At 33.8% G+C, this 24,104-nt stretch overlaps 7 protein-coding genes and 7 pseudogenes across 14 annotated transcripts, besides 1 other annotated feature; 10 read left to right on the top strand and 4 right to left on the bottom strand.

Moving 5' to 3' along the window:
• Nucleotides 1-20,297: part of a mobile genetic element that runs on past the window's edge.
• TVAGG3_0384200 lies at nt 308-1,304 on the top strand (annotated as a pseudogene). Its single transcript has one exon. A coding segment is annotated over exon 1 (997 nt).
• On the top strand, nt 2,775-2,929 carry TVAGG3_0384190 (annotated as a pseudogene). The gene has a single exon. A coding segment is annotated over exon 1 (155 nt).
• On the top strand, nt 2,949-3,527 carry TVAGG3_0384180 (annotated as a pseudogene). The gene has a single exon. A coding segment is annotated over exon 1 (579 nt).
• Nucleotides 4,960-5,621, top strand: TVAGG3_0384170 (annotated as a pseudogene). The gene has a single exon. A coding segment is annotated over exon 1 (662 nt).
• On the top strand, nt 5,785-6,696 carry TVAGG3_0384160 (organellar and viral DNA polymerase type B; the record flags this gene model as incomplete). Its single annotated transcript, XM_051232169.1, has 1 exon — nt 5,785-6,696. The coding sequence occupies one exon, from the start codon at nt 5,785-5,787 to the stop codon at nt 6,694-6,696; it is 912 nt and encodes a 303-aa protein (XP_051101899.1).
• On the top strand, nt 7,305-7,714 carry TVAGG3_0384150 (annotated as a pseudogene). Its single transcript has one exon. A coding segment is annotated over exon 1 (410 nt).
• Nucleotides 7,802-8,626, top strand: TVAGG3_0384140 (KilA, N-terminal/APSES-type HTH, DNA-binding family; the record flags this gene model as incomplete). Its single annotated transcript, XM_051232168.1, has 1 exon — nt 7,802-8,626. One exon carries the CDS (start codon nt 7,802-7,804, stop codon nt 8,624-8,626), a length of 825 nt encoding a protein of 274 aa, XP_051101898.1.
• Nucleotides 10,402-10,859, top strand: TVAGG3_0384130 (annotated as a pseudogene). The gene has a single exon. A coding segment is annotated over exon 1 (458 nt).
• On the bottom strand, nt 10,876-11,196 carry TVAGG3_0384120 (protein of unknown function, DUF4108 family; the record flags this gene model as incomplete). Its single annotated transcript, XM_051232167.1, has 1 exon — nt 10,876-11,196. A coding segment is annotated over one exon (321 nt), but the record flags the coding sequence as incomplete, so codon positions are not given.
• Nucleotides 11,331-12,227, bottom strand: TVAGG3_0384110 (uncharacterized protein; the record flags this gene model as incomplete). Its single annotated transcript, XM_051232166.1, has 1 exon — nt 11,331-12,227. A coding segment is annotated over one exon (897 nt), but the record flags the coding sequence as incomplete, so codon positions are not given.
• On the bottom strand, nt 15,318-15,916 carry TVAGG3_0384100 (uncharacterized protein; the record flags this gene model as incomplete). The annotated part of the gene is made up of 1 exon (XM_051232165.1): nt 15,318-15,916. A coding segment is annotated over one exon (599 nt), but the record flags the coding sequence as incomplete, so codon positions are not given.
• TVAGG3_0384090 lies at nt 15,949-17,104 on the bottom strand (annotated as a pseudogene). The gene has a single exon. A coding segment is annotated over exon 1 (1,156 nt).
• Nucleotides 20,298-20,416: 119 nt separating the features above from the next.
• TVAGG3_0384070 (armadillo (ARM) repeat-containing protein family) lies at nt 20,417-21,190 on the top strand (the record flags this gene model as incomplete). Its single annotated transcript, XM_001311864.1, has 1 exon — nt 20,417-21,190. The coding sequence occupies one exon, from the start codon at nt 20,417-20,419 to the stop codon at nt 21,188-21,190; it is 774 nt and encodes a 257-aa protein (XP_001311865.1).
• A 567-nt stretch (nt 21,191-21,757) lies between these two features.
• On the top strand, nt 21,758-23,606 carry TVAGG3_0384060 (zebrafish ch73-193c12.2-related family; the record flags this gene model as incomplete). The annotated part of the gene is made up of 1 exon (XM_001311865.1): nt 21,758-23,596. One exon carries the CDS (start codon nt 21,758-21,760, stop codon nt 23,594-23,596), a length of 1,839 nt encoding a protein of 612 aa, XP_001311866.1.
• Nucleotides 23,607-24,104: the final 498 nt, after the last annotated feature.

The raw sequence follows: 24,104 nt of genomic DNA, 5'->3' as shown, positions 1-24,104 counted from the left end.
CAACAAGAACCATACTGTTTGTATAAATCCAACAAAAAGAACTTTAAACGAGAAACCTATAGATGAACTTCTTTTGAAAGCAGATATTGACAACAAAGCTGACAAAGAGTATGTCATTGAAAAAGTTCAAGAAGAACATGACAGAGCAGATGCAACATATGCAACAAAAGAGGATGTTGAAAAGAAAGCTGACAAAGAGTATGTCATTGAAAAAGTTCAAGAAGAACATGACAGAGCAGATGCAACATATGCAACAAAAGAACATACTCATCCTGAACTAGCAGACAAAACATATGTTGACAATAAAATGTCAAGTGAAGTGACAAGAGCTGAAAACGAATATTCTAAAAAGACTCATACACATACCATTGCAAATATTACAAACTTACAAGAAACCTTAAACAGGAAAAGTGACGTTGGACATACACATACCATTGCAAATATTACAAACTTACAAGAAACCTTAAACAGGAAAAGTGACGTTGGACATACACATACCATTGCAAATATTACAAACTTACAAGAAACCTTAAACAGGAAAAGTGACATTGGACATACACATACATCTTCTGAAATAACAGACTTAAACGTTAGCCTTGAAAAGAAGGCAGATAAGAACCATACACACGATTTCTTCGCAACTGTTGGTATAGAAAATATTGAAGGAACGGTTGAAGAAACTGGGATGTATTAAATTGGAAACCTCCTAACTTTCCACAAGGTTTAACATCGGAGGATGACATAACGACGATGAAATACACTAGATGTAGAAATGTCTATGTCATGGAGGATGAAAACAAAGTTAAATTCACTGCTCAAGATTTATATGATAAAAAAGCTGACAAAAACATATGTTAACGATGAGTTAGATAAAAAAGCTGACAAAACATATGTTAACGATGAGTTAGATAAAAAAGCTGACAAAACAGAGCTTCAAACGTTAAAGACAGAAATACTTCAAACAGTATATCCTATAGGTTCTATTTACACGTCAATGAACTCTACCAAACCAGAAGTAGTACTTGGTTTTGGAACTTGGACTCAAATAGTCGACAGGTTTTTGTATTGTGCAAACTCTTCAAAGGAAACAGGTGGAAGTAAAACGATTTCAGGTGCAAATTTACTTGCGCACAGTCACTACATAAATTTAAGTACATCTGAAGCAGGTTTGCATAGTCATAGATTTTGGGATTGGTCAGGAATGACAAAAGGTAAAGGATATGATGTTTAAAGAGGACGTTAAGTTTGCTATAAATTGTTACTGGAGTAACACTGAGGTAGGAGGAAGCCATACACATCGCGTTTCAGGTATACGCAAACAACGGGACAAAGTAAAGACTACATGCCACCTTACATGACAGTTTACGCATGGTATAGAAATGCTTAGTCGTCATTTTCAACTTCTTTAGCATATTCGTCAGGAGTTGTCTTATATTTGTTAGGAACTGTCTTTGAAAGTATCCACCTTGAACTTTGACAAGTTTGAAACGAGGTCTGACAATAGTAGTTTTATCTTCTGCTTGCAGTGTGTACATTTTGCCATGTTTGCCTAAAACTTCATAATATTCTCTTGTATACTTTCTTTCTATTTTTACGAACACGAATGCGAGTACTGTCGAGTTCCCATTGTTGTCATAGTCAATAGTATTTTCATATGGGTCGCGTTTAGGTATTTCTATTTTTTACTTTGTCACCTTTCTTAAGTTTGAAGCCTGGCATTCTTTCTTGTTTGTCTCTTTTGACTAAACTATTAAATATATAGTCTTTCTCTAAGTCAGGGTTGTTTTTCATTTCTTCGGGGGAGTGGTTTCCCAAACCTTTTTGTTTACGGCTATTGTAAATATTTAAAATTGTCTCATCTTTGCCTGGAGAAGTGTCCTATACTTGTCGTCATATGACATTTCATTTGCTTCACCACCTTGTGGTTGGTTTAAGTCTCTTACATTTTATACAACTGTCAATGACACCAAGAGCAGAATGGTTTTGGTCGACAATGAAATATTGGTTTACATTTTTTGAACGCAGATAGTTTTTAATATCGTCTGATTTGAAAGAACTTTCACAGTCAGATGTCAGTTTTGTTGGATGGTATTTGTCAACGAATATTGTCAAAGCAGTTTTCACATCTAAAATATTTTTGGACTGTAATGGTATGGCTTCACAGTATCTTGTGTTTGACCAACAAATATTAGCCAGTATGGTGGTCGTCTTCTCTATACCTCGAATGTTTTTCCAAGATATCCATAAACCAAGCATTTGGTGTTGAACTAAAGATTTTTATCATGAGTGCTTTCTTTGTCGCTTTAGAAACATAGGGGTCCTTGTTTGGATTCGTCATTTTTTACCCTATAAGAAATGGGTTTATTTGGCGCGCATTAGCAGGAGTTGCATCCAGATTTTTGCCCGCAGTTGGAACATAGCCAGAGGTGTATTTGGAGTTGGAAGGAAGATTTTGAGTACATTAGGTATACTTAAAGAGAAAGCAAACCTATTATACAAACTGTACAGAAAGGTTGGGATGTAGCACGAGATGCAACAAATCTTATTCCAAATCCTGAAACAAGAGGAAAAGTTCAAGGATGGATGGACAATGTAGGAAGAGAAGCAGGAACTACTATAACAAAGCAAATGACTACTATAACCAAGCAGGGCACTATATGGACCAAGGTGAAAGATTCTTTAACAGAGGATATAACCATGCACAACAGTGGGTAAACAACAACCAACCGCAACCGCCTCAAACGTGGGAATGTAAATTTTTTTACTGAGATGAAATGAACAATACAGCATTGAGACAAATGGGCTCAAGATGGATTTGTCGGCTTCCAGCAGTTACACAACCACGTGTTTGTCAAGTTCTCCTATACCTCAAGAAGTTTTAGACCGACTTAAAAAACCTAAACAACCAGTTGAAAACAAACCAAACTAAAATTTTTTACTGAGATGAAATGACGAAGAAGTTGAAACGGTAGATTTGACACCACAAACAAAAAGTTCAGAACATTGTCAAAACCTGTCAAAGAACTTACAGATGAAGAGAAAAATTCAATAATAGAAAGTGCCAGGTCTGGAAATACAAACCCTAACTATAAAGTCACTTTTCATAGAAATGGAACGGCTAGTATCTCAAAAAGAAACAGACTCTCACAAATAAAATATTGAAGTCTGAAGGAGCTTTCGAGACAACAGATGGGAAGGTATTCTTCACTGACCAACAGTCATTATAGAACATCTCATTGACTTAGAGTCAAAATATTCTAAACTTTACAACAACACAAAAAGTTGAAAGGAAAACAAAAACAGATGGCATATGATATTTATGAAGATACTAACGACACAACCATACCTGCAAGTGAGGTAAAGTCAGAGGAACCGAAAAGTGACGAAAAACCGATAGAAGAAGGGAAGCCACAAACTGAAAAAAACCAAAACAAAGGTTAGTTTTCCAAACTAAACCAAGTCAACCTTCATTAGCTGGTATGGGTTGGCGTCAAAGACTTATGGTAGCTGGTGGTTATGTTAAGTAAAGTAAAACAGTATTTTTTTTCAAAAAATATTTTTTATTTTATTTGAAATGTACGCTGAGTCTGTCGGAAAGGACCATTGGGAAACTTGTTTGTTAGATGAGAAATATGAAATTCACTGTTGTGAGTCATTTGAAGTCAGAAAACAAAAAGACAAAAAGAGTTTTAAGCGAATGTGAGCGAAATGACGGATATGCTAGGATGAGGATTGGTGGGAAATGCTATTTTAAACATATTGTCATTGCAACTCATTTTATACCGAACCCTAACAATTTACCTTTTGTAGACCATATAAACCATATAAGAAACGACAATAGACTTGAAAACTTACGCTGGGTCACTTGTTCTGAAAACAATAAGAACAGAGGCAAATTTGGAGATATAGTATTCGAATTTGTCGACGAACTAGAAGATGAAGCAATTGAAATTACAGACTATGGTAAGCATACGTTTGAGTTTTACTACTATAGCGAAGAACAAGACTCTTTCTACTTTTATACCGGCGTAAAACTATAGAAAATTACAAGTATAATTTTACTAAGGATGGCTATGCTTATTGTAAACGCTAGAGATACAGATGGAAAATACGTTCGAATACTTCTTAACAAATTCAAGAAGCTATATGGCTACCATTTTAAAACATTTTTAAAACAGTATATTTTTACATATATTAATGCTTCAGGTTGAAAAACAAAGAACAAAAGTAGCAGATACAAAACCGTTAGACTATATCTTTACAAATGCTGGTAGGACTATATCGATGAAGAAATTTCATCCGAACCACCTAGTAACAGTTTCTCTGACTTTCAAGTTTGGTTCACAACAAATGGTGTGCAAACATATTGTTCCATTGTACTACGACTTTTATCTCGAATTGTCTTTCATATATAACTACGGAGAAGTGCTGAAAAAGTATTGAAAATATATTTTTAGGTGAAGAGGTGAGATTTTCACCTCTTTTTTCACCTGTTTTTTCACCCTCATGAATTTTCATGAATTTTGTGCTGAATTCGACAAAAATGAGTTTTTTGGTTGAAAAAGAGGTGGAGCAAAAGTGGCTCGACTCAAAACAAGCATTTTGTGAAGAATATACCAACCGCGGAAAACAGCGGGTTTGCTTTTTATACAAAATTCAACAGGTGAATTTTCATGAATTTCCTTAAGATAGAAAAAATATATTTTAGGCGACCAGGTCACTCGGTCAACTAACATCTTTTTGAAAAAGTGTGACAACATGACATTTTGACAACAACACAGGAAATAAACTTCATCGTATATGTTTTGTCATGATTTAATCGTAAATGTTTTGTCATGACTTCTTCGTAAATGTTTTGTCGAGATTTTTATCGTTGTGGTCCGACGGTTAAGCCACAAACGAATGTCCGACGGTTAAGCCACTCAAAAATATTTTTTTATTTTTATTGTAAGAACAGAAATGACAGTCGAAGCAAAACGTTCACGAACAAATCTAATGGCGAAACATTCACAAAAGGCACTTACAACGGTATTGAAGTCTTACGTAGAGACAAGGATGGTTATATAAATGCAACAAATATGTGTCAGCAGTTTAGGAAGGACTTTAGAAGGTTGTTGGAAAATAAGTCCTGGGAAGAGTATTTTGAGGCATTTTGTGAAGAATATACCAACCCGCGGAATTCCGCGGGTTGCTTTTTATACACAGTTCATGCAGGAATTCCTGATGAAATCAAACAGGTTAGAGGAACGTATGTAGACCCAAGACTTGTAAACTATATAGCAATGTGGGCTTCTCCAAAATATTGTATAGCAGTTGGAAAAATTTTGGATTCCATAGACAAGAAAGTTCATGAGAAGTTAGATGAAGAAGAACTTGAAGATACAGTAGAGAATGCAAAACCTTTGTTCGAAGAAGAAGTTAGAAAAATGCATGAAAAACAAATAGAACATGAACGTGAGATATGTTCTGGTTATAGAGACTCTCCATACGAACTAGACCAATGGGAACAAGAAGATTTAAAGAGAGAATTTAGAGAATATGAACTCGCTAAGATAGCATTAGAAGCTGCAGAAGAGAGGTTAAAAGCTTGGGGTTGTTTTGTACAAAAATATTGTGAGTAAATGAACCATTTTTTTCGACAAAAATAATGTTTAGGTGAAGAGGTGAGATTTCACCTGTTTTTTCACCTAATTTTTCACCCGTTGAATTTTCATGAATTTTCCCGAAATAAAAAATATATTTTAGTTTTTTATAAAATATTTTTTTTATTTTTATTGTAAGAACATGTTAGCAACAACAGCACCAAACTCTTTAGTTATGAATCCAACTTCAATGTTAGTAGAGATGAAAAGCTTCATTCCTTCTTCATATACTTTCGAAACAGAAATCCAGAAGATAAAGCAAGAACTGTTAACAAGTAATTTAGACTGTAGTGCGAAAGATGAAGAAAATGAACAGTATCTTTATGAAATGCAGGATATTATTGACCATCTACCTAAACTACCTGAAATCCAACAACAAAAACTAACTATTCCTGAATTCGACGAAATTGAAGTCAAAGCAACTGACTCAGTAGAAATAAAGAAGTTCATACGAAAGGTTAACTATGAGTTTCTTGGATTTCATTGCAACCACAAAGTCATGGACAAAGATTGCGATATGGTATATAAGAACATCTCTGACATATACAAATCTGGAGTTAAGACCTACGACAACTTTGTTTCGTTAGTTGCAAAATGTGTTTGGGAAATAAGAGATAAAGATAGAAGAGGTAAGGTATGGAACGAACAAATAAGACCCGCAACTTTTGAGTTAAAGAAAACCATTGACGCCTTAGTTGTTTTAGCAGGTAAGGTTTCAGAATATAACGCAAAAATGAACCCGCAATGTTCAAAATGTAAAGCAGCAATGAGGAAATATAACTACTCCGTCAAAGAGATAGAACGTATGCGAAACGACTATGCAGATTTAAAGAAAGAAGCAGAAAAACCAGCAGAAGATAAAATGGACATGTTAGAATTTCTGAACAAAAACTATCCAACAGCAGAAGATTTCCTTCTTTCAGATGTCAAGAAGAAATATAAAGAAACATTCGGCATTGTTAAAACATTCGATGTACTAAAAGAAGAAATAGAAGCCACAAAATTGTTTAGGATTTCAAATATACATCATACAATTCATGTAAAACGCTTATAAAATAACAGGTGAAAAAAGAGGTGAAAAAAGAGGTGAAATCTCACCTCTTCACCTAAAATATATTTTTGCTGAAAAATGACCAAATTTCATTATATAACTGTTATGAGTGACGAAGAGAACTTTTACACTTCGTAAAAAAATTCTATGAAATCATATCTTTTATACAAAATTCAAGAGGTGAAAAAAGAGGTGAAAAAACAGGTGAAATCTCACCTCTTCACCTAAAATATATTTTTGCTGAAAAATGACCAAATTTCATTATATAACTGTTATTTTTGACGAAGAGAACTTTTACACTTCGTAAAAAATTCTATGAAATTTCATGAATTTCCTTAAGATAGAAAAAATAAAAATAAAGTTAGTTTTATTTTATTTATTTTTTTTTATTTTGTATGTAAGAACAGAAATGTTAAAGGTTGAGTTTGAAACAGTTAAAAAGATAGACAATGAGACCAAAATAGTTAGAATAGGTGATTTAAACGTAAGATACTCAAAGAAATACAAAAAATATTCTTTGTCAGACATTTTAACACTATCTGAAGGAAAGAAAGCACACGACTGGGTTAAAAATGTTCAACTCAGAAAATTTTGACAAGAATCCTGAGCTTATGATATCGGTAAGATTCTATGGAACAAGAGCATATTCTTATAGACAAAAGTCTTATACCAGTAGTTTTGTTCTGGATTGACCCAGTTGTTGGATATAATTTCATAACATATGGTTCGTTCGATACGGAACGTTGCAGTGAAGGCTTACTTTACATCGTTCAAACCGAAGGACTTCAATACAAAGAGATATAAGATAGGAAGAACATTTAATATAACTCAAAGATATGACAGTATAGTCAATAGAGTTAAGGTTGTGTTTGTTAACGATATGAGAGCTGCTGAAACAGAACTACTTGAAAAGTTTGAGAAAATGTATGGTGCTCCCACGAAAGGTAAAGAAACGTTTGAAGTAGATGAGATAGATAAAGCTATAAAATTATTTGACGAAGTTGCTGAAAAATACATGTAAAGCGTTTATTTTTGGTCTTTTGTGAAAGTCAGAAAATAACGCTAATTTTTTATAAAATATTTTTTTATCCTGTATGTAAAGACAGATATGTCAACATCAGAGAACACAACAACTGCTATCGTTCATGAAGCCATAAATGAAGAATATGAGTGGGTTCAGTTTAACAAACAGTTACGTCTCATTCGTTCGGTCAAAGATGACATGTACCAAATGCAAAGTATTTTGACAGCATGTTTTGCTCCAGATACTAAACACGCAGACGACTGGTTCAAAAACCAAAGCACACAAGAACTTTTGAGTGAAATTTCTCTAGACCGAGAATTCTCGGCCTTGCATAAAACACATGAAAATCGTAAAAATTTGCCAATAAATTTAAGAGGATATTATGTTCATAGACTTCTCGTAAATAATGTGGCACAATGGGCTTCAGCTCGCTATTCATGGTATGTTTGTAAACTTCTTGACGAAATTCATAGACAAGAACGTGAAGAGATGGAAAAGAAACTTCATGCAAAAGATGAAGTCATTGAAGCAAAAGACAAAAGCCTTCAGAAAAGAATACCACGTTCGGTACCAAAAGGAAAGGAAAAGAACTATAAGTATATGATTTATACTGAAGAGATGGAAAATGAAGAAGACAGAGATATGGTTATGTTGCATTTAGTCAGAAGAAACAACAAAAGCTTTTACGACCTTGCTAAGATTTACAAATCTGACAGAAATTGGTTCTATCGCGAAAACTTACCGATTTCAATGACACCAAATGAAGATGTGAAACAAATAGTTCAAGATACGTTACCTCAAACACACTATGATATTAAAGGTTGTACAATTTTTACCTTCAAAGAAGATTTGCCATTGTTAAAGGAAAAAATAACAGAGTATTTTGACAACTTCAAACAAGTAGGGTAAATTTCAATCTTTATTTTTCAAGCTTGCCTTTTACATTCTGCCTGAGGAAGTCTTTAACAAGCTCGTTAATTTCAATTAGATAAATTGCTTCGTCTAAGGGGTCAAGCTCCATACTGAGTCAGTACAATGTTGTACTTTTTCAAGACAATGTTGTATAAATTCAGTACAATATTGTACTTTTTCAAGACAATGTTGTATAAATTCAGTACAATATTGTACTTTTTCAGTACAATATTGTACTTTTTCAGAACAATGTTGTATAAATTCAGTACAATGTCTCTCAAATTTGAGTACAGCTGTACTTTTTCAGAACAAGTCTTGAACTTTTTCAGAACAATGTTGTACTTTTTCAGAACAATGTTGTACTTTTTCAAGACAATGTTGTACTTTTTCAAGACAATATTGTACTTTTTCAAGACAATATTGTACTTTTTCAAGACAATGTTGTATAAATTCAGTACAATATTGTACTTTTTCAAGACAATGTTGTATAAATTCAGTACAATATTGTACTTTTTCAGAACAATGTTGTATAAATTCAGTACAATGTCTCTCAAATTGAGTACAGCTGTACTTTTTCAGAACAAGTTCTTGAACTTTTTCAGAACAATGTTGTACTTTTTCAACAATGTTGTACTTTTCAAGACAATGTTGTACTTTTTCAAGACAATATTGTACTTTTCAAGACAATATTGTACTTTTTCAAGACAATATTGTACTTATTCAGTACAATATTATATTGTTTCAGAACAAGACGGTTAAGACACAACGAATGTCCGACGTTCCTCTTCCTGAATGCCTTCCAAAGCCAGAAGAACCGACAGCCCCAGCACCACAACAGACTAAGACTCAAACACTACATTTTTACGCTTGACTTTTTTACAATTTGAACTTTGTTTGCGTAGATATGAAATTCTGAAAGAAGTATAGGGTCTTGTATGACTTTGTACTTCTCCATAGTTCATGTCTGTCAAACTTACCTGCCATGGACTCTTTCATAAGTTCCATGAAATCGTCTTCGGACAATCCAGGGAAAAGTACAATGTCAGTAAGTATTCTCTTTACATCCTTACTTAAACTCTTTGCTGTCTGTACACAAATGACAACTGAAATGTTAAAGTGTCTGAGCTTTCTTAAGAATTCGACAATATCTTGTTCTCTGTTCTTTAACAAAGGATGAGAAGCAAAGTCATCTAAGATAAGAAGACACCTATGAGGGTATGTCTTCCAATCGTAAGATTGCAATTTCTTCGAAATGTATTCTATCTCTTTCTGTTTGTTTCTGAAGTGTTTCTTCTCTAATATTCTCTGCATTTCCTCATTTGGGTCTTTAAACTTAGAATTTATATACTCATTTATAGCATTGTACTTCAAAACTTTCTTTGGTACTTCTTTATCCAATCTAACAACTCAGAGTCTTTTATACATACTAACTTAGACTTCTTTATAATATCTTTGAACGAATTGACGGTTTGGTCAAATTGACCAGAAGTACTACAAATGACAACTAACTCATAGAATGGGTTCTTCTCATCTAGTTCTTGTTGTTGTGCAGCCATTTTAAGATAAGTGAAAGTCTTACCCGACCCAGGTGGTGCGATTAGACCTGTTATACCATTCTGAGCAAATAAGAACTTGTCATGTATGGGTTTTATCTGAGCATTTTCCAACTTCCTCTTGTTCTTGTTTAAAACATTCTCAAATTTTTTGTCAATGTCAGCAAACTTTTTTTCTAACATATTTTTAGAAAAATTAAAATTTTTATCTTTTAGAAAATGTCTAGCGATTTCGCTATCTATATTCGAGACAAACTTTTTGACTCTAAAACTTCTGTCGACCATAAAATCTTACATAGTGTAAACAAGAAAGGTGAATTTGTTCTAAAGTTCTGTTTCTGGGAATATGACAAGAACCATAAAACATTACAAAGAGCAGTCTTAAAATTTGTCAATGACAGACTTGTTGACAGAGATGACGCCGATTGGAAAGATGAAGTCCAACAAAAGTTCTTAGAATGCAAAGAAGACACATGCGCTGTTCTTGAAGATGAAATAGAAAACAGAATAGAAGAGCTATTAAAGGACAAAGAACTTTTACATAAATATGGTTCTGAGAAATTTGACATAACTCCACCAGAGAAGAAGAAGAAGAGAGAGAAGAAAGAAAAGAGAAAGTAGAGAGAAGAAAGAAAGAACCAGAGCCAGTTCCAGAGAAAAAGAAATTTGACATGTAAAAATAAAATTTTATTTTTAGAACATTTCTGGGTCAATGTCAATGTTCTCTTCCTCTTTAGGAGCAAACACCGGCTTAGACTCTAAAATCTTTTTACCCAATTTACCTTGAACTTCAACTATCTTAGACTCATAATATTCATAGTCGTCTGCTTTCTTTGGTTCATAAGGTATAACAAGTTTGTATGCTTTGCCTTCTTTAAGGTTTGAAAACCTTCTGTCAAAATTTTCCTTGACTGTTAACAAACCTTCTATGTCTAAGTCTTCAAATTTCGCACCATTTTTAGTCACAATAGCAAACTTAACGGGTTCGATGTTCCAAACTTTGTCAAATGTAGACTTTTCAAAATGGTAGAAGTAAACATTCAAATATATGAATGGGTCTAGTTCTTCTTTGACTTCTGTCATGTACTTGTTGACTGAAATATATTTCGTCATCTTTTCTATCGGATAAAAAAATATTTTTTTTAAATTTACTCAGAAAAATTTTTCTTTGTATATACGCCGTTCTGTATGTCTAAAAGATTTTTGACATTTGCCAAGAATGTTCGTTTAGACGCTGCCATATAACCATACTCTTGACAATACTGTTTATATGAATCGTACAATGACCTTTCATCTAATGACACAAAGTTAGTCTCATCTATAAACAGTTCATATACACTCTTGTTTGCTTCTAACAATGTTTGTCTCTCTTCGGTATATGGAATTTGTCTTGGATTGAACTTAGAAATATCTAATGTCATGAAATATGAGAACAAGTGGTTGTAAAAGTTAGGTGTCAAAGTTTCTGCTAAGTCGTCAAAATATTCTGTATCTTGCATATGAGAATCTGACGTTCTGACAACTACATATCTTCTGTCAGAACTTTCTAACTTCATCGGAACGGCGTTGTTTGAAACCATAATGAAATTTGCAACATTTTCACAAACTCTTTGGTCTTTATATTTTCTTTCAACAACTCCAACTTTGTCTGTTATAAGACTCTTCAAAGCATCCGAGTTCAAAACTTTTGTTGTATCTATACTTTGAAGTTCGTTACATACTATAAGTTTCATATTCTCAATTGAGGAGTTAAACTTGCCACAGATGTTTTCTAAGTTTGTCATATTCGGGTTCGAATAGCCCTCTAACAGTTTGCACAAAATATCTGTAAAGAATGTGTTCTTACCTGTTCCTTGTTTTCCAATTATAATGAGAGCAGTTTCATTCTTAGCACTTGGATGTTGTAAGATATTTGCAAACCAACATAAGATATACTCATAGACTCTTTCGTTTCCATTGCATATAATTTCTTTGACATGGTCTAACCAAGCTTCTATAATATTTTCTTTCCATTCTACTTGTTCGTATTTATATCCAGTGAAGATAGAATAGAAGTTTGGAGAAGGTGTATAAAACTTTATACCACGAACTGAAAAATCTTCAAGTTTTGACAATAAGATATCCCAAGCATCTAACATCTTCATACCAACTTGTACGACTTTTATTTTCTTAAGTTTCTGTCTACATTCTTGTTCTGAAACTATTGTTGCTCTTGGTTTGTTAAAGACAACATCCCATTCTTTCATGACATAACATTCTGGGGCAGAGTCGACATAAATGACTAAACGTTTCAAATTCTCGACTGCTTTGTTATAGTCTCGAAATGGACACATATTTCTGAACGCTTGGAAGTCATAAAAATCTGAAACGTCTATTCTGTACATTTTTATAAAAATAAAAAAAATATTTTTTTTATTCTTGACTTTGTTGTTGCATTTGTTCCATTTGTTGCATTTGTTGTTCTTGAGCTATTTGTTGTTGAAGTTGTTCTTGTAGTACAATACTTTCACCAGTTGCATCTTCCAATTCGAAACTTTCTGCCGTCATTGACAAATACATAGGACATAAAAGTTTTACAGGAACAAAGTTTGCGTCGACTAAGGTTAAGTTTATGTTTGCTAAAGTGTTTGAGTTTACTAAAGCTGAAAACTCTGCATTCGAATGAACAATAGGCAAACCAGCAGAGAAAGTGTTGTTTATACGCATGAGTATTTTTTGGTCATAGTAGTTTCTGTCGACATTCGAATAGCACTTTGAACCTAAGTTTGAAACAATATATAAGATTGGTGTGCTTAATGTCAATGGAACAGACAAACCTTGTATGACACCTTTTCCTGTTATAGGAAACTGTTGGTAGTAAAAACCAGATATAAGTTTTGTATTATAGCTCATATCGTTTATACTAAACTCAGTCGGACATCCAAACATAATGAAACCTGCTCTAGTTGCAGCACATGTTACATCCGTCCTTAAAGTATTAAATAAGTCAACAAAACCTGTTGGTGGTATATCTGAGTAAGTATCTTCAAAGAAGTATTTTTTACCATTCACAACAACAAAGTCTTCTGGTGTCAAAAGAGCAAAACAGGCTTTAGTCGTCATTGTGTTTAAGGTTAGTTTACAATATCGTCCTTGAGGACTTTGTAAGTTTGTTGTTATAGAATTATATGACTCAGGGTTTTTAGTCGTAATAGTATAAACCACTATGTCTTCTGCCATTTACTTAGCAAGTAAATTTTAATGAAATGTTGTGGTCGTCAAATATTTTTATGACGTCTGGGAAACTATATTTTAAGTTCAACGTTTCACCTCCTTTCATAACGTATATCTTGTCAATGACATTATATGAAACACCACAGCAACTAACGTCGGGTTCTATTTCTTTGATGTTTATATCGTCTGCCTCTGTCAAAAGTTTCAATAGTTCTTTCAAAACTTCATGAGGTGCGATGACATATGAGTTCACTTTTACAGGGTTGTGCTCGACCAAGTTTAACATTATACCAAAGCTTGACAAATCTTCTCCTGAGTTTTAAGTTTGTCTTTAAGTTGTTGGTAGTCGTTTCGAATATCTGCAACAGAACTTAAGTCTCTGCTAACTTCAGGTATGTTGGTTGTTCTTTTACAGGAACTATTGTTATACCATCTTCGTCTTCGTATGGTTTCCCCACTTCAACATCTCTTTCTTTGACATTGACAACAACACTTTGACTGTTTGTTTGAGTTGGTGAATTTAACTTCACATCTGCCACCGCCATTAAACCTTTTGAAACACTTACGCTTCTATTTTTCGGAAATGACATTTTACTTAGAATAAAAAGATGGACGTATTGAGTATCTCTTCGAATTGAAGCAGAACAAAGTTTACACACACAAACAATACAAATACATTGACAGAATAGTTCTTTATACAAACAATGGTAAATGTTATAGAATAGCATTTGCTGAACCAAAATATTTTCATAAAGCAAAGAAAGTTGGTATAACTGAAATGGTGAAAGTTCTTGAAGCAGACAAAAATATAACAACAAAACTTACAGATATTTCTAAAGGAAAGTTTATAATACAATTTATGTCAAAACTGGCGTACTGTCAATATTTGACGGAGAGAAGTCAGTTCAAGAACAACTTACTGACCTGCTGCCAAAATCTGCTCGATGGAAGCTGTCGTTATGCCAATCTGAGGAGCCCCAGCAGGTTTCATCGAACGAATTTTCAAAAGAGCATCTTCCGTGAAAAGTGCTATTGGTTTTGTAAACTTCTTTGCTTTCAATTCATTTGGACCGTCTCTGTCACCAGTATATTGTATTTGAACTGTACCAACAGTTGAAATACCACCCATAAAGTCTTCTGAGTCAGCAAATGGAATGCCAAGCCAAAAGTTTGAACGGTCTCCATTTGTATATTGAGTTTTTGAGCTCCTGTATGAGTCCATACTTTCACATATGGCATAATAGAACTTTGCATTTCAGGGTTAATGGTTGTTGTGAAGTTGTTGTTAAAGTTCATAGCATCTAATGTCAAGTTGTATGACCTCATATCCTCAACTGTAGAATATTCTTCTCTTGGATATATTTGCCATCTATGTTTATATGGTATTTAATACCAGGGTTGTAGAAGCAAGAATAGTCATTTATAGTTCGTCTGAACAGTACAAACATAGTATCTGCATGTTTCATTGCAGTTGTTAAAGCAATATCTGTTCTTGCACCTGGGTCAGCACTTTGGTTTCCAACTTCACCTGCAAAGTCTTTGACAGATATTTGGTGTATAGGGAACATAAGTGGAACTGCAATATATTTGGCAGCTAAAGCATTTGAAATATCTGGGTCCAACATATAGACTGCAAGTCTGCTTTCTATTCTCTTGCATTCAAACTTTTCGCATGTGAACTTAACTGGGTCCCAAGCAGTTCCAGCAGCATTGAAATAATAGTTTACTTCAGTGTTGAGGTTTGAGAAACCAAAGTCTAAGTCAACTTTGTCTTTGCAAAATTCGGCGAATGACGTTTATTTGCTCCCTTTACGTCTGTAAGAGTGAATGGGTCTTGCGTTGGTGCAATGACTAAGTTATTTTTGCTTGGAGTAAGTTCGATAGAAATTTTTCCTGCCCAGTTTGGCAAGTATCTTAAAAACCTGAAGATGAGGAAAGATGACAAAGGAACTCTAAGTTTCAGTTTTACTTTGGTTACTGCTGCTGCAGTTTGTCCAGAAAGGTCAACATAAACTCCTGGAACGTTAGGGTCAAGTCTTCTTATTTTCTCAATAGTTGCATACTGGTCTGTTTGTTCTCTAGCTTGTGGTTGTACTGAGTTTCTCAAAGCGAACCATTCATAGTTTGCCCATGTTACTGTTTGAACTAAGTCAGAGTTAGAATATATCTTATATCCCATGAAAACTTCTGGAGCATATTGGTATCCGACATAGAAAATTCCATTGCAACCTTTCTTGTCAGACAACTTGGCAGAAGGTTTTATTTCAATGTCTTGTTCCACGTATAAGAAAGAGTTGTCAATAGAAATTATATGAAACCTGTCGCAAGCAATATCTACTGTTGTTGAAGAACCTTCTCCAAACTCACCTACGTTTCCATAAGAAACAGCAGTTGTATATTCGTAAGTTCCAGGAACTATTTCTGACCTTCTAATGGCATTGTCGCATTCGTTATACCATTCGGAAACATTTCCATTCATAGCATCCAAAACTGTTGGCGTTATATTCTGAGCGGCGTACATTTCATATGAGTAAAAATATAGAATAGTTGGATTTATATGTCATAATAGAACCCACGTGGACCAAGCTTTACTTTCTTCCTGACTGAGTTTTTAACTCTTCTTTTTCCTTCATTGCCCTCTGCTTGAAGTTGTTGCATCTTTGCATTATGTTCATCTAGTATGTTGCAAATTTCCCATGTCCTTTTTGCCTTTTGGCTCTGGTCGCCCATCTCAGGTAACCTATATCCTAGAAAGAGTTTGTCATAGTTGTATTTGAGTCTTCGCGTATTGTTTGCATGACTCTTTCCTGAGTTTCCGGTTCAAGCTCTTCAAACAGTGCCTGTCCATATGGAATAAGCTCGTTTCCAAATATATGTTTTTGTAGCCATTCTGGTTTTCTTTCCATGTTACCAACAATATCTTTTGTGAATGGGAAAGCTTTTACCCAATCTTTCAGTCTTGCGTCGTTTATTTCTGTAGTTGGTTTTATTTTGTCAAGGAACATGTTTTTCAATACTAACATTTCATTTGGTACTGTCCATTTGAGTTTTCTTAAATATTCATCCCTTCTCGTTCATTGTCTGCAAAGTAAGTTTTTATGACATTTTGTAAACTTTCGTTTGCAAGGTCATGTACAATAGGTTCTCTTCCTTCTCTCCCTAACTTTCTTTCTAAACTCTTCACCAAATATACCATCTCTATGGTTCTGTGTAGTTCTTTGAGATAAATGTTCTAGAACGTCAGGTGTTATATTTCCATCAGCCATGTTCATTTCATACTGGTCCAAAATATCTGCATCTTTCATATCTTTCAATGGCATTAAAGCCGCGCTTAAAATACCAGCTATATCTGGTTCACCATTGACTTCCATTGCGTCTACAACTTCTTGGAATTGAGGTTGTAAGTTTATGAACCACCTATCCGGGTTAGCTTTATGACCCCATCTCATTGTAGTTCCATCGTCTGCAGAAACAAAAGTAGGTTTGTTTCCATCTTGGTTAGGTTCTGAATGAACTTTAAACAATGTTTCATTTCTATATGTTTTCTTGAAATTTAACCTTTTATTTCACCGAGTTCATCCGAAGATTGAACGTTAAATGCTCGTAAGTAAAAAGGGTTGTTGTATTTGTGTACATTTTCTTTCAGTACTTCCATTCTATGCTGAATATTTTCATCTGGTGTTGGAGTCTTTTGTATGTCGGCAAACATTTTTCGATATTCTTCTACTATGTCAGCCGAATTTTTTTTAGACTCTTGGAAATATTCCATATTCCCGCATACTCTTGTTGAGGGTCAAGATTTTTCGGCTGTTCCAAATCTTCATCTAGTTCTGTGAAGTTAGTTTCCAAAGGAGTGACTTGTTCGTTTCCTTCAGGCTCTTCTAGCTGTTGTTGCTGAACTATTTCTTCCATGTCTGGTTGTATCTGAACTTCTTCCTGTGGAGTTTCTTGTACCTCATCTGCTGGCATTTCATATATTCCGAGACCGTTTTAACAATTTCCCTATCTACGTCATCCGCATTCATAAGCTTTTGTTCTTTCGTTCCGTCTCTTTTTTTACGCGTTTCATGACGAAAGTTGAATTGTCATTTAGCTCTGACATCAAATATCTCGGAGTAAATTCATCCATGTCATTTGGATGATATGCTATTAAATCATATCCCTTAGCGAGCTTGTATTTTCCAGGTTTGAGATTATATCCGTTTTGGTGCTGAGCCATAAAGCTAAATAGGTTCGGGTCAGTATTTCCATCCTTGAACTTTCCAATAGCTTCTTTATATCTGTCACTAAAGTCAACAGTATCTGGGAAACCACACTCTTCTTTAAGCATTTTTAAGAATTCTTGGTTTCCTTGTTCTCTACTTCTTTTATGTCCTTGCTCTGTTTGTGGTTGTTGTTGTGCAGGGTTTTGAACTGTTGGTTGCTGTGCTGGTTGTTGTGTTGGTTGTTGTGTTGGTTGTTGTGCTGGTTTTGTGCATGCCTGTGTCTATGTCCATGTGACGATGTAAATGTTTTAGGTAGTCCTGGTGCAGGTGCTTCTCTTGGAGGGTTTGGTGGTATATAAATTCCACCAGCTGGCACATATGTTCCATCTGCAGCGTAATGTCCTACCTGACTTTTTCGTTCTTAAGAAAGCATTTACTAGGTCTGTTTTGGTCTGTTGTAACTCTTTTTCTTGACTTTTCACAACAGTTGCTCTCTAACGGCGTCATAGGCACTTTGAACTGCCTGTCTCGTTGCTGCATCTGTTATTTTCGTCATATTTTGTGCTATTCTTTTAACTCTTTGTCGAAACCTTCAGACTTCAGTTTCTTTCCAGATGAGAAGTCGTTCACTTGTTTCACCTTACTATGAAGAGCTTCGAAAGCGTTCTTAAAGTCAGCATTTGTTAAAGCTTCATTTGAACTGTCTTCATCCGCTTGTATTTTTGTCCTTATTGACCCTATGAGTTGGGCTGCTTTAGCGTTGGCTTGGGCATCTAACCAGTCATTGTTAGCTTTTTAATATTTCTGCGCTTTTCATTGCCTTTTGCATAGCCGCGTCGTTATTTTTACTTTCTTGTGCTAAGTTTTCATACTGTACGGTTTGGTTTTGCAACTGTAAAAGTTTTTCTGCCTTTACATTTGCTTCAACTTCTTTTTTATACTCATCGCTATCCATATATGTCTTCAGGGCTTTTTGTTTTTATCTCTTCATCTTTCAGTACTTTATATTGAGTAGTATGGTTTTTCAAATTTATGACATCTTGTTCCATTTTTTGCTACTTCTGTGCTTTTTCTGACACTTTTTTCGCATATTCCTCTGTACTTAGTTCTTTCAGTTGTTCTTCTTTCTTCTTTTTCTCTACGTTTAACTCATTGAGTTTCTTTGTGTGTCTGTCATATTCTAGTTTCTTTTCGTTTTCACTTATTTGCTTCTGTATGTCTATGTTTGACTTTTTTGACATCTGTTATTTGATTTTTGAGTGAACTCAAATTCATTTGACTTTGAGGGTTATATGCTGTTCCGTCTGCAGCTCCACCATAGCCTGCCATTTTCGCTAAAAGTGCGCTCTTAAACCTCCACTCTGTGCACCAACAACTCGGTTTAAAAGCATAGGATTGCTTGACATTTGTTGCAACATAGTGGGGTCATTCAGCATTTGTTGTTGCAACTGTTGTTGTGGTGTTAGTCTTACTATTGGATGTTTCAATGCTCTCTTCCTCTTACGTATATTCTTACGTAGCTTACGTGGCATTTTAAGTGAAGTTAAAAAAGCGGTTTTTTGACAGATGTTTTATTGTGACTTCTTCGTAAAGACTTTGTTAAGACTTCTTCGTAAAGACTTTGTCAAGACTTCTTCGTAAAGACTTTGTTGAGATTTCTTCGTAAATGACCCAAAAATATATTTTAGGTGAAGAGGTGAGATTTTCACCTCTTTTTTCACCTCATTTCTCACCTCTTGAATTTTCATGAATTTCTTCGTAAAGACTTTGTTAAGACTTCTTCATCTAATTTCTCATGAACTTTCTTGTCTATGTTTTGTTGAGATTTCTTCGTAAAGACTTTGTTGAGATTTCTTCGTAAATGACCCTAGTAGTATTTTTTGGTGTAAATTTCATGAAAATTCAAGAGGGTGAAAAATTAGGTGAAAAAACAGGTGAAATCTCACCTCTTCACCTAAAATATATTTTTGGTGTAAAATTCATGAAAAATTCAAGAGGGTGAAAAATTAGGTGAAAAAACAGGTGAAATCTCACCTCTTCACCTAAACATTATTTTTTGGTTGTAAAATTCTGAGTAAAATGACAGATGGAACACATACTTTTTCAGTAAGTACATATGGGGTAGAAAAGAGGGTAGAAAACGGGTAGATTATACCCTTCTACCCTAAAATATATTTTTGTCTGATTTACGCTCATTACGATGAAGTTGACAAGTCTTTACGAAGAAATCTTGACAAAGTCTTTACGAAGAATCTTGACAAAGTCTTTACGATGAAGTTTTGACAAAGTCTTTACGATGAAGTTTTGACAAAGTCTTTACGATGAAGTTTTGACAAAGTCTTTACGATGAAATCTTGACAAAGTCTTTACGATGAAATCTTGACAAAGTCTTTACGATGAAATTCATGAAAATTCAAGAGGTGAAAAATGAGGTGAAAAAACAGGTGAAATCTCACCTCTTCACCTAAATATATTTTTATTGAATTCTGTATAATATTCTGAGTAATATGACAGATGTTTATATAACACTTTCTCCGGTTTATAGGACCTCTCTCATATTCTATCTTGTCATATCAAAACTCATAGTCATGTTTGTCCTCTAAGACTTCATTTATACTAAACATCTTCAGGGCTAGAAGGCACGAAGTGCCTGGAAGCCCCACTACCTTTTTTTTTTTTTTTTTTTTTTTTTTTTTTTTTGATGCATATTCAAATATAGAAATATATACAATGTATATAAGGTAAAAAGTTATTAGAAAAATCTTGACATGTGAACTTCCCTTTGTCACTTTTCATGATGTGAAGATTAGAAATTAATGATTGAAGGCATTTCGGAGCAAAATGAAGTATTAAAAGATATTCTAGACGAAGTTACAACTCTTAAAGAAAGGCTTGTTCAAATGGCAGGGCAATTACGTGCAAAAGACGAACAAATTTTAGAATTAAAATCAGAACTTGAAAGTAAGATAAAATACGATGATACAAATGATTCAATTATCTCCAATTTAACAAGGATATGCTCTGACAAAGAAAAAAAGCTCTTGACAGGATTATGGAATTTATCCGGATCAAAAAAGCTCGATCTCAACAGTTTATCATCAGAGAATGATATCTGTGATACAGTTATGCTAATTGCTAAATCAGAACGAGATCCTGATGTGTTATTACCAGCAATCGGATTAATTACAAATCTTTGCAGTGTCAATAGTTTCATTGATGAATACGGACCAAAGGTAGTTGATATCATTCAAGATCTCTGTCAAAATGAGATGTTCGACGAAGAATTTGATACAATTTCAGGAGTAATGGTATTTTGTATCATGAACATGACGAAATCGAAGAATATGGCCATATATATGTGTAACAGAGACATTATTTCGTTCATTTTCAGTAAAGAAATTATTATTGAAAATAGAAACTTGTTCCAGAACTTGAACAAGATAATCTTCAATCTAATAAACGCATTGAAGAGTGCTGATGATGACTCGAAAGAAAAAATTCTGAGATATTTGTCAGATTCAGCTAAATATGACTTTATTCCTCTGGGAACTAGGAGAGAAATTGCTTCTCTCGTGCATGGCTACGAATAAACTCCTTATTTATATACTAACTATTTAAATTTTTTAATTTTATAAATTTATCTTGAAAATTATCAATCATAACTAGTATTTTAGTTATAAATCTACTGAATATAAGTGTCCAATAATCCAAATAGGATATAAAAACCGATAGAACTTCAATATTTAAAAATTACCTTTTTATTGCAAAGAGAAGGATATATAATTCGATTTTGAAATGTGATAAGATATATTCAATGTTATATTTTCACTGATTAAAAAAGAAATTTTAAATAGACATTACAGCTGGAGCTCTGGTTCAGTATCTATACTGCAATTCATTAACATATGGAAATTTTGAAAGTTCAAACCCTAACATTTGATATATTTCAAATCAAATGACTAAAATTCTTGAGTTTGCATTTCTAAAACAGTTCCATTCAATCTTCTAACCCACATCTTTTCAATAGTTTGATTTCTCATCTGTACCATTGTTGAGTTAAACAAACACTCACTATCTGATGGGAAATAATGAATTTTTTTGTTCTGGTGCTGCACGCCGATAATCGTTGAAAAACCCTTCGAGATAAAAAGTGACAAATGAATTTAACAATATTTTCTTTATTAACGAAAAACTACCAAGAATCTCCTCTTTTCGCAAGTAGGAGTAATCTTCAGTTTTCAAAGTGCACGGCTTCGAAGTTTTTCTCGCATTTTGCTTTAAATCCGAAAAATTTGCAATTGCGGAATTCAAAATTCAATAATTTTCTTCGTTCTGTTGTTAGTTCGTCAGCAAATAGTTATTCATTTAGTGGCCTATACGTTGATGACGTTGATCTTAGCAATTCTTTCGGAAATATCACAATTGACAGTAGTACTTTCGCCAATTGTTCTAAATGCATATATTCATCGGGTAACACTGACCTAAACATCCAAATCACATCATCAATGTTTGTAAATCCTAAATATTCCGCAATAGAAATTACTAAAATCAAAACTGGCTCTTTTTCGAAACTTTGCTTTACGACAACTACTTACTCTCAAGGAATGCTGATCTCCATCGAAGACTCTTCTTCTGGAATTTTTAATTACGATTTTATTTCTGTAATTTCAGAACTAAACCAGCTCAAGTTTTCGATTTCAAATGATGGAATCGCATTTACAAGTAACAATGTATCTAACGGATACAATTTCGGTTTACTTCAAGAAAGTTATATTAATTTTCGCTATAATTTCATGCAAATTCAAATGATTTCAATGAATTCTCCTGCCACTGTATATAATTCTAACTTTGTTACATTCTCAAGCCTTTCCAATAATGCTTTTGTAACTTTTGTTGGTTGTTATTTCAATTCAAACACTTTTTATGGTTTTTCCTCTTGTTACTTTTTCAATTGTACCATTATAGCTCAAACTATAGTAACTAATAACGTTTTACTTATGGATTGTGTTACAACTGGTGAAATGCCAGAACTTTCACTGTATTCCACTAATTCCTGTATACAATACTACTCATTCTATCAAACAAGACCCATTCCTATTGAAATTGGCTCAAAAGGAATAGCTTCTCTCCAGAATATTTTGAGTATTTTGTTCTTTGTCATAGGAATCATAGTTCTGATACTTCTCATAGTATTTATAATATATTTAAGGTATATTCGCAAGTCTCCCATCAAGGCATTCAATGGTTTCATCGCTCAAGATGGCGAATCCGCCCAACAAGACAATGTTTTCAACCTAATGGTCAGCCATCAGAATGGTGATTACCTGGATATTGTTATTGAAGACGCAATTGTCACAGATCCGTTCCTCGATCAGATGAATAATGCAAAAGACCGAAACAGAGTGAACCAAGGAATAGAAGAGAAGCGCCGCGCAATGAGAAACGAGGCCAACCTCGAAGCAATGCGCCGCCGGTCTTCTACAGCCACAAACAGTCGAAGGCCAAGTAGCAGGAGAAGCAGTGCCACAAATTCACAAATGTTTGAGTCATCTTCAATAGACAGAGAAGAAATGGAGAGACAGAAGAAGATTGAAGAAGAAAAGAAGAAGATTGAAGAAGAAAAGAGGAAGAAAGAAGAAGAGGAAAGAAAGAAGAAAGAGGAAGAAGAAAGACTGAAAAGAGAAGAAGAAGAAAGAATCAAAAGAGAAGAGGAAGAAAGACTAAGAAAAGAGGAAGAAGAAAGACAAAGAAAACGTAAAGAAGAAGAGGAGGAAATCGAAGCTTCTTTGTCTATTTCGGTCGATGAAGATGAAGAAAATGATAAAAAGAATGAAAAACCAAAAGAAGAGAAAAAGAAGAAGAGTGAAAGTGATTCTGATGGATGGGGCAATTTGTCTGATTCGTCTAGCGATAACAATAATGCAAAGGACTTATGGAACTTGGATTCCGATGATGACGACGGAGATGTCGATGCAAAGAAACTTTGGGATGAATAATTATTCATTGTAATTTTTTAGTTTTTTATTATATGTTTGTAAAAAATATTCTAAACAATTTGATTAGAATTAACTCATTATTTTTCTAATACATAACTTTAATGCTTTATCACTGAATGTTTAAATGTTTAACTGTTAATATCAAAGACGTAATCAAAGTGTTTTCGTGTACTGAAGAAGTCGTGTTATCCATCTTCATTTACTTAAAGATTGTATCTATATCAAAGCAAAAATATATATGTTACTGGAAATAAGCAAGTGATAGTTTAATTGGCCAATTATTATTAATGGGATTGTTTATGTTACTGGAAATATGTAATATGATAGTTTAATTGGCCAATTATTAACCTCTTCTTCTTATAAAGATTTTCTATGGAATCCAAGGCTTTAAAAAAAACCGAAAATTGTAAATTTATATTGTTTCATTCTCTTTATATGTGTTTATTTTCTCCAGCAACATTCTATGAATCATTAAAAAAATTAAGCAATCATACAAAAATTTGAATGT

The sequence above is a fragment of the Trichomonas vaginalis genome, chromosome V (genome assembly GCF_026262505.1).
Source record: "Trichomonas vaginalis G3 chromosome V, whole genome shotgun sequence".
NCBI lineage: Eukaryota > Parabasalia > Trichomonadida > Trichomonadidae > Trichomonas > Trichomonas vaginalis.
Note: the sequence above shows the minus strand (reverse complement) of the source record. Positions and strands in the feature narration are given on the sequence as shown.